The following is a 10,361-nucleotide window of genomic DNA, read 5'->3' as shown; positions in this document are numbered from 1 at the left end:
TTTTATAATAGTAAACTAATTGTAGCACTTTGTTCGTCACCTTGTCATTTTGCATACCGGTCTGAGTGTTCTACAGATATTAGAATGCGTGTTTCGATCACATGAATAAATCATAAATTGACCGTCCTGACATAACTGCTTGTGTGTTCAGACTTCTCCAAAGTGTCTGATGCCGCTGAGCACAGTATCCTCTCTATTAGGTTAAGGATAGGTCATTATTCAGTCAGCTTTCTTATTACTAATGAGTATTGCCTGCATTGTTGAACGTTATCTTGCATGTAATAACAGAATTTCCTCTATAACATCGGATACTATAAAAGTTGTTCCCCAGGAATAAATTTCACAACCCCAATTTTTTTTTTACTTTTGGCAAATACATATACCAGTGCCTCTCTCACTATAAATGTAATTTACTCGCGAACGATAAAATTTTTGCTTATCCTTTGGTGCAAACATTTTATTTCTATGCATGACGTGACCCGAATTCCATATCGACTGGTAAAGTGAGAACCGGCTGTTTTCTAAAGCCTCAAAGCCATCTTTCCTACGGTTCAGTTACAAAGTATAGAATCTACTTTTTCTCTGCCTTTCTTACGTTGAGAGTAAACATTACACAGGTCGCAACTTTGATTTCTTTATTATATTTACAAAAAAACACGCATTCAGCACAAACAACCGCTGAACAGAATTGAATGTAGTTTGTTGCATTTAGGATAAGAAGCTGATTGTAGACTTTATATCTAGTTACACATAGGTTATTACGCAAAGATCTATTATAGGTTTCTGTCAAACGAAATGTCTTATTAACCCCACTTCAGTTTGCAACAGATAGCACTGAGGGTGTATTCGTCGATTCAAATTTACATCCATTTGAAACAATAGCTACCCGCTATTGTCTCCAGCGGCCACTGCTTGATCGATGAAAACTTCATCTGTTTTCACAAAAGCAAAATTCTTGTCTAAATTTATTAGCCGCTTTGGTATGTTGCGCATCTTCTTAGTTAATGACATTACTCATATTCATTAAAACGAGAGGAAATTCCAAGCACGCAACCCAGAGCTTCAAAGTTCCACGATTTGTGTTTACCACGAAGACAAGGGCGCATGTGAGTTCGCAGACTACACCGGCTGTTCAGGGATACGTTTACAGAAATGCTTTCCTAGATGCTATGACTTTCTCAAGCAACTCCCCAAGTATTAGTCTGTCGATAGCAAAATGTGTGTCTATGGGCATACCTTTAGGTCTGAAGGTGCCAGTCCTGCTCTCGGCATATTTTTGTACAGAACAGATAGCCTATATTGAGAAAAAGGAAGGCAAAAAGTCTTTCTCAAGAGCAAAATATTGCCCGAGTTTCTCGCGTTGTGTTCGCAGCAGTGTGATACCACGGAAGACATTTGCTTGTGTATTGGAATGAGTAGCACATGACACACTTAACGGCTGTGTGCTAAACTATTCTAACACAACAATGGCGAAAGTCCGTATTTTGGTTCACAAAATTAAACATGCGAACCAAAATTAGTAGCGTAGACGACTGGTGAGCAACACAAAACATGTGATTGAGGTTTGTTCTTGTGACGCATACTAAAGCATTCGTTTTAAGAAATATGTAGGACCTTTTGACGAAGTCAAAGATAAAATACGAAAGAACGAATTTGTCCAATTGGTGTACCGCCTTTATTTTCTACTGTGCTGGGAATAGGCGGTCAAAGAGGGTGTTAAAGAGGGCGGGCTGGCACAACGTCCAAATTCAGCATATTCTGTGTTGTTCTATGTTGACGTGGTGGTTCCTTCGCAGTCGAAAGATGACACGGAGCGCTCGTTCAGCCAAGGCACATCGTAGACGACCGCAGTGCAAGTGGCCTTGACCGCCTGCGCAAAAAAAAAAAAAAAACAGGCTCAACTATTAGCCACGCCTTCTCTTATCTCTGCGCATACACTAGAGCCCCCAAAAATTTATTTCTGTTAGCAGCATTTCTAAGTTGGCCTTCTGCACAACCCTTGCAATTGTGAAAGCAATGGACGCCATGTGTCTCACAAATCGTTTCGTATTTTTTTTTTCACTGACATAAAGAGCCACCTTCTGGTTTCCTGCTGTTGCAGCAAAAGCGTCTGCCGTTTGCTCCGTGACATCCACGGTCACTGTATCCCTCGTTTATGACTACGCACCACTATTTTGTGGAGTGAATGAAAATAATGCGGGAATAAAAGAGTGTTGACTATTAGTTTCAGCTATAGAAAGCCCCAATGACCCATAGAGTGCTTGGAGGAAACTGATTGTTATGGTCAATTGAACTGTCGAAATAACGAGAACAAATCAAATGAATGTGGACAAAAACATAACTGGTTACTGGTGGGAGCCCAAGCCACGTCATTTCTGCGTCATCAGTTTCATCCTTTAATAATTAGGCTACCGCGGCGCCATCCTCCCACGCAATTTTATCGGTATAACTGTAGGTTTAGAAGGTAAGCCTGGAAGTGTTAACCAACGCAACTCACGGCCAAGGCGGCAAATGTGCAGCATTCTTTCATGCGCAGGCATGGCGTAGTACGTCTTCTCTCGAGCAGGAGAGAAGCCAAACAAGCTTAAGAATTAATTTCTCCTATGCTTTCTCTGGCCTCACTCTGTGTTCATTTTACGGACTTTATCCTTTGCTGAGGAGATCTAGAGACAAAGCCGCGCCCTTAGTCGCCGAAGATAGTCTAACTACTTATATATTAAGGGCAATTAAGATTAAGAGCAGTTTGTACGATGCCAATACGTCGTGTTCGGTGCATAAGTACGACCTCCGCAGCGAGTTTCTTTTTTTTTATAAGAAGCGAAATTGCTTTTAGTTTGAACATAGGCTCGTGTAGTAAACGTCAACTATTACCTGATGTAATGCATAACTACGTGAGTGTGGCAACAGAAATAAAATTTGAGATGGGAGCGGATATATCTAGTAATACACCCGAACAATTTGTTCTTGCTTACCGCACACGGTTGACGCTTAACATGGGTGACGAGACGAAGGTTGGCTAGGTTTTTTGATAACAATGAATGTGGTATGCGTCATGTCCAAAAACATTCCAGGGTTTTATATGCTAAACAACGATCCCATTATGAGGCGGGCCCATAATCAGGGACTCATGAACAATTCTCACCACCTGAGGGTCTTTAATGTGCACGAAATGCACGCCACTCTTGCCTTACCGAAATGGGGCCAACACGGCCGTACTTTGATCCCGCGACTTCGTGCATAGCAGCCGATGCCATAGCCGCTAAGCCACTATGGCGGATCGATTCCTAAATTTGACTTACGTATGATAGTATCCTGCGCAACATCATAATTGACTACTTCACGCAATTTCTGCTCGCTGACATGTTGTCAGTAGAAATTGTAAAATTTCCTGGTAAGAAAGGCAACGCCATAAAGTGAATGCCTTCTATATGTATATATATATATATATATATATATATGGGGCTGTGCGTGCCAAGACTAGGACCGCACCATAAGGCACGCCGTGTGGTGGGGGAGTCCCGATTACTTTTGACCACTTGGGGTTTATTAACGTGCACCTGAATCAAAATACACTAGTGTCTTTGCATTTTGCGCGCATCGAAATGCGACCGCCGTGGCGGGAATTTGATCCCATGACCTCGTGCTTAGCAGCCCAACTCCAAAGCCACTTAGCAACCAGGGTGAGTTGAAACGAACGAGTAAACATAAATGCAATAAACGTTCCGTTCAAGCTTCCTGAAAGCAAGTGCATTTCGACATCTGGCATTGCTTTTAATAATGGGCCCATTTCCATAAGCATTTTTGTTTCTCTTTTGTATCTAAACATTTTAAGGTCTGTATTCTTCACTACATGGCAGTCGAATGTGTTGTGTAGGTATTTCTATGGATTATGTCGCATTCGCTGGTTTTCTTTCTATAAAGATTACTTTGATGTGAAAGATAATTGTTTAATCTTATGAACCACGGCAATCTAGGAAAAAAGATGGTTTACCGTTCTAGACTTGGGAAGGCAGGCCTCCTTGCTGTAAACTTCAGTCACCCTGCAGGTTGATTCTGCTATATTGAACTTGATGCGGTAGTTTGTGCCCGCCACAGTCTGCGCAACAGTAGCAAAGAAGAAAACATTTCTTTCTCCACTTGATCGTCGCAGCACGTGTTCCCACTGAATGACGGCATAGAATGTCCTTGTTTACCAGTGCACAAGTAACAGGAAAGCGTTCAACTTGAGTAAATTCATAAACACCAACACGTTTACGAAATGAACTGAACACCGCTATTAGTCCCAATATTTGTGAGTGGCGCCCTCTCGCGTATAAATTCAGCGGGCGGACTCTGCTGCCACCCCACCCGCGCTCTCGCTGCGTGAAGGCAACTTGACGATGTCGGCCGACCAGCTGTGCTCGAATTTTTTAAATTCGAGTCTGCAGGTTCGAAGAACGCACTGTACATGAAATGTTCCAAGACACTGTTTCCCGCGAAATCGAACCGAGTCACCATCGTCACCACGCTTAGTGTGAATTGATCCTGGTGTCGTCTTCTATCCCTCAATCTGTGCACGTGCGGCGTTGGTTTCTCGTCGTTGCGGTTCCGTGACCACCGTGCACTCGTAATAACTGGTCGTCCCTTTTTTCACGCTAACCGGCAGCATTTGGCGTTCACATTCTTTGCCTGCATTTCAATAGCGAGTTTCTCCAGTGCCTGCGGAGTGTTGCATCGGTCGGCTGCTCATTTGGCCACATATATTCCAATTTTCTTGCAGCCCAGCGCGTTAAACATTTCACGAAGGACATTTCATGCCATTCTAAAAAAAAAACTAGGTAGTCGCTTCAATGCGTAAATTCTGGCTAGTAAGTTAACGCAAAATGCGGCCTGGAATGTATGATACAAGGGCGGAACAAAATTAGGGGTCAAGAAGAATGTAGGTAGTCTTGTTCAGCAGTGCTGACCTTTGGGAGATCATTTTATTCATATTTTGTTTATTCCACTGTGACACAGCTGGACCTTGCATGTTAGTCGGCTCAGCGTACCGCTTCTTTATTTGCTCACGCCATGGCTATACCGACCAGATTTCGCTTGTGTTGTTCGTACAGCGACGAAAATTACTGCTATTGCGTAAAAAGAAAAGGCGACCACCTTTGCCTAGATCCCTGTTTTCAATATATTTCGCTCTGTAAGCGCGTCATCATTATTTAAAACTAAAATAAAAAGAAAATCGAGACCATTATCTTTGCTTCTGCTTCAGAATAAGTATCTGAAGCGCTAAACACATATGAAAAAAAAAAGTTAGGGGCGGGGTGGAGAAACGTGCAAAGACGCAATGAAATGTTCACAGCCTGTCCTGCGTTCTTTTCTTTTTCGAATATAATATTTTTAATATGGTGATAGTGTGATGTTTTCTGAGTGTTTTCCGCTGTTCTGAAAGTGCGTTGAACTAAAGAATCTAACGCTAACCTAAGCAAACCAGCAATTGTTGCATTAAAAGGAGCTAATTAGATTTATTTGTGAGAAGGTGCCGTAAAGCAAGCTGGATGATCGCGAAAGTCATAGAGCGTGTGGCACTAATATTTGATAAACCGCTCATCTGAAATAGCAGGATTTTCTTAGAAAAGTTATATGCGTGCAACACCATGTGAGTAAAATGATGAGTTAAATGTAAAATTTTTATTCAACTACAACACCGCTCACTCGATGCGTAATTTTGCGAATGAGCCCTGCGATTATGCTTCATTTCAAAAGCTGTGTAGACTCTCATTTACGCGATATTTACGAGTCACGATAATGTATCACTTCCCGCGACGCCTGAGATTATTTCTTGTGCCCAAAAACACCTTATGAACGTTGGGCGCGCCCTATTGGATGACTTTGGATAAATTTTAACCAATCGGGGCTTCTTAATGAGCTCCTAAGCCTAAGTGAACACGAGCGTATTTGCATTTCACCGCAGCGGAACGCGTCCACCGGCACCACGATCGCATCAGCCACGCCGAGTATAGCTGGACAACGCCACAGTCACTGGGCTATCACATCGGTTGGGTGTATGAAAGATAAGCGAAATATGTAGCATTTGTTGTCTTCCTAATGCCGGTATGTATAAAACAAAAATACTAGACAAATATTCAGATAGTAATTGGAGAGCGTCTTGCTACGCGAGCACGAAGCGATAGCGCGAGAAACGCTTCAAAAAGAAGGGCAGTCCAGCTGTAACGAAGCGGACGACAAAGGCGATGCTCTCGGCAGACGACATCGAAGTGCCCTTCGCAGCGCCGCCATCGGTCGCGCATGGCGCCGATACGACTAATTTGCAACCGAAGCCATGACGCACGCGACGAAGGGTCGCTTTGGGCTTCGCAGCTGACCCGATCCAGAGACATCAGTTCCGCCCAAGACAGTATAGTGGGTGCCATGACAATGAATATGGCGAATAAGCAACACCATATGGCCGGGGAACATGGGATCGCATCTTTGGTAGGGAAAACAAAGAACTTTTCGAGTGGCAATACATGAAGCCTGACGACATATTGGTAATACCGGAGGACACAGTACAGGCATGCATGCTGACGTACACAGTAAGATGCAAAGTATAATGAGCAGCTGGTAATACAGTAGGTTGCTGGGCTAATATCACCGGGCGACGTAATTCTAGACAAGACAATACAGGATGAACTAACATTTGGGCAGAGAGAGAGAGAAACAACTTTATTTGCCACTGCAGCGTAGGAAGTTAGGGCAGGTAGGACTAGTGGGGCTCCCAGGTGGGGGCGAGGTCCTGGGCCCACGAGACGACTGCGAGTCGCGTTTTCTGGTCTGCTCTTGTCAGCAGCTGGTTCCAACATTTGGGCAAGTTGGATAAGCTCCATGGTATGTACGGCGCAAGAAAGGGAAACGAAAACGACCGGATGGCCGCTGTAGGGCATTTACAGATGCAATAAACGGTATGTGCAGGTACTTTCAAATAGGCGATGACAACGAGGGAACATATTTCGCGCATAATTTAAACACAGAGAACTTAGGAATTTTTGTCGTTCATGAAGGTCGCACTAATAAAATTATATAAATAAAACCAAATCACGCCGATAGCGAACTGCTATAAAGGAACCCAAGTATCACCAAACAAAAGAAATAAATTGTACGAACACAAAAGACTAAAAATAAATGACCTACGCGACCCATGTGGAAAGAAGTAATGGTACCAGCGCATAACATCTTGTTCATTTGTTAGCACATGTAGGGACACATCGCGACAGTATCTGCCTTTCACGTTTTCTTGAGGTCATTACTCCTTGCATCTGCACATCTTGAAGCTTAGGTTCTTCTTTCTTTAGGAATACTTGCACTTCCATGCAGCGGACTTGTGGTCGTACTTCATCATACTTCATTGCTCACATTGTCAAAGCAAAGTGAGTGGCCGTATAATAACAGCAAGGTTAATAAATTGCCGTCTTTTTTTTTTTCGTATTTCACTTGAGGAGGACGCGAAATTTGTGAAAGCAAAAATGAACCACTTTGAATTAAGAGGGAGCATTTCAAAACGTAGATGTCCGGTAAATTACCGACCGTCGTAGAGCCCCTAAACTGTGCCTTTACAACTCTTAAATATAAGGCAATGCAAGACTGCACTATATAGGGTTTTTATTGCGCTAAGTTCGCGAAATTCGTCAAGCGGCAAACTGAACCTACCTGGGTCTCAACTTCGAGGAGCTCGAGGACGGTGTCAAAGAATTCTCGACCGTTGACTTGTTGAGATACAGCGTAATGCGCCACATCCTCAAATATCGCATCCTCACCCACGCTCTTCCTGCTCCAGCCGCCCTTGATCGTGGGCGTCTCAGATGCGCAGCACAGGAAGACGGCGAATAGGACCACCGCCATCCCAAAGAGGCCAGTGAAAGCAGGAACCATGGCGGCCTGAAAACTTCTTCTCGAGCAGAATACATGAGTAAGTAGGTAAGAAAAAAAAAAAAATATGAATAAATAAATAAATAAATAAATAAATAAATAAATAAATGCGCTCTCACCGGTTCTTTCTTTCGATATGCATTACGCAGGAGTTTATGATAACCTAGGGAACACAACAAAAACACGACAACACGGCAGGAATCGGCTTTCGCAGCACACGCTCACCGCTGGCTTCTCCACGTTACGTCCTTATGAATATAACAGCACAGCAAGATCGGGTGAATGAAAAGAAGACAGGCACAATAACACAGCGCTATGCGTACGTACTATTACTGTGAGCTCAATTGTAGCGTACTATACCAGCAAGCTAAACTTGTGAACCCCCATCGACATCAGGCGTATAGTCTTTCTGCGCGTGGTGCCTTTAAAAAATAAGCGCTACACAGCGGCAATAAAGAAGGCCCCGTTCTGAAAAACGTAACCGTGATACCAATGACTTGCCCTGTGTAAGTGCCGAACCGTAATCGTAAGTAACCGCAAACTTTTGAGGTGGTCCGCTGTGACAACACGGACCGCGACCAACATATCTTTTCCTCTCTGAAATAAGGTAACAATCCTGGACGTATTTTGCACCAAACGAGCTCTTCGCGCGCCGTCACTTAGGAGCGCGATCATGCTTGTAGTACCGTCAGAAACATCGTATTATTATTAGAAACGTGTCACAATACGTCAGCGGCTGTTGCCAGATTGTTGTCGCCATGCAGAGGCATGGCTACAGCCCAGTCGTCTATATTCGAGCAAGAATAGAGCAATCTCCATGAGCAGCAATGTATTCCATATTATTTCCACCTGCTTCATATTGCGGCCTCTTAAAGAAGTAATCAAAGTCATTTATGCAAATTTAAAATTTCCGGAAACGTTTTAGAAGTTCAAGCCTCGCCCATAATTCGGAAGCATCGGCAGACAATATGCAGTATGTTCCGTACATCTGGCTACATTGTGGACAGCGCTCTGAGCCGATCGACTTCTAAAAGCTTAGTGCGCAGTAAATTATTTCATGGGTGAACAAAGCATTCCGTGAAACAGAGTATATCTACATATCCGAGCGAAACCCGGTAAGCATTATTTATGCTCACAGACCGCGAGAGCGGGAAGGGGTCCTCTCGATTTCAGTACTCACCTCAGCTTGGAATAGGCAGTGAGAGGGCGGCAAGTCAGATAATGCGCACGCCGCCAGCGGTGGAGATGTTTTGCCGAGTGGCGGGATGAGCTGTCCGCGAAAGAGAATGCGCCGAGAGGACTTCTTCAGAAAATGGCGCGACCTTCGAGTCCAAGTGGCATATATATATAGAGAGAGCAATGGGTCTCTTTTTTCCTTGACGTACTTGTTGGAAAAGGAACAGTAGGTTCCCACAGAAGCCAGAAGCCCGTAAGCTAAGCCGATAGGTTGCCAGTTGCGTGCGAATTCGAGAACGTTCGTTATCTTCAGGGAAGACGCCACTTCTATATAGATTGTTGCGTTGCAAGGACGAGAGGTCTCGGAAGCGAGAGCGTTTAAGGACCAATTGCTACACGTGGAACGGTGGTTGACTGGCGCTTTGGCTGATTGCCGTATGATTGCCGTAGCGTCTGATTGCCGTAGCGCTATTATTGAAACACTTGGTTCGGTGCTCCCACTTATCGCAACGGCATTTTAATTGCTCTTACTCGGAATGGTGTGACGCGCTACAATACACTTAAATCTGTGAGTCTTGCACTGCGTCGTGGCGCGATATCAATCAACATCATCGCTTTGCTTCGAAACCTGCAATGCTTTTCGTTGCTCACAGTGCGCTCTGCCTCAGCCTTTATTCATCCGCTACATCGCGACTCCATATAAACAGCATTTCCTGAAAGATTGTTTGTTGTACCACACTCATAAATAATTAAAATAAAACAGGCATAACATTGCCTGATGTTCGTGAATGTCTGCGAAACATTCTCAGTTCTAGAAAAGGATGCATGTACGCACAACATTATGCTACATACAATGTGGGGATCTCCAGCTGTCTGGATCTCCCAAGCAGGCACCATTCAAAAGTGGCAGAAATAGGTTTTTGCGGTCTGTTTTATACACGTCTGATCACGTCAATGGTGTCTTGCTGATTTGTTTGTAGCTCAGAGCACCTTTTTCGATATTACTTTGCATAAGAGCAGAATTTTTTCGAACGCAACTGCACAGGCTACTGAAAAAAGAACCTATGCTGGGATTCTTGCTCATTTGAGTCTATCGCTATGTGCATGCGTCATAGATCACGTGGATTTAATAAAACCATTGTAGCGTGCAACCTTTAGTCAAATGCCACATTTATCCAGGGTTGAGTAGATGTTCATTCGCTTTAATGGTGGTCAAAATGAGCCGCAAATTTAGGCACTATTCAAGCACTATACAGCATGTTCACAATTAATCTTTATGGCTTGCTTAA

The 10,361-nt window shown here is 43.7% G+C and overlaps 1 protein-coding gene across 1 annotated transcript; it reads right to left on the bottom strand.

Annotated features, from left to right (window-relative positions):
• Positions 1–621: 621 nt before the first annotated feature.
• LOC126534447 (cystatin-2-like) lies at positions 622–9,416 on the bottom strand. The gene is made up of 5 exons (XM_050181724.3): positions 9,077–9,416; positions 8,016–8,059; positions 7,678–7,915; positions 3,992–4,096; positions 622–1,870 (listed from the first exon to the last, which is right to left on the bottom strand). Exons 2-5 carry the CDS (start codon positions 8,036–8,038, stop codon positions 1,769–1,771), a joined length of 468 nt encoding a protein of 155 aa, XP_050037681.3. The 5' UTR covers positions 8,039–8,059; positions 9,077–9,416; the 3' UTR covers positions 622–1,768.
• Positions 9,417–10,361: the final 945 nt, after the last annotated feature.

This window comes from Dermacentor andersoni, chromosome 7, assembly GCF_023375885.2.
Source record: "Dermacentor andersoni chromosome 7, qqDerAnde1_hic_scaffold, whole genome shotgun sequence".
In the NCBI taxonomy this organism is placed as follows: Eukaryota; Metazoa; Arthropoda; class Arachnida; order Ixodida; family Ixodidae; genus Dermacentor; species Dermacentor andersoni.
This window is presented reverse-complemented; position numbering and strand designations above follow the sequence as displayed.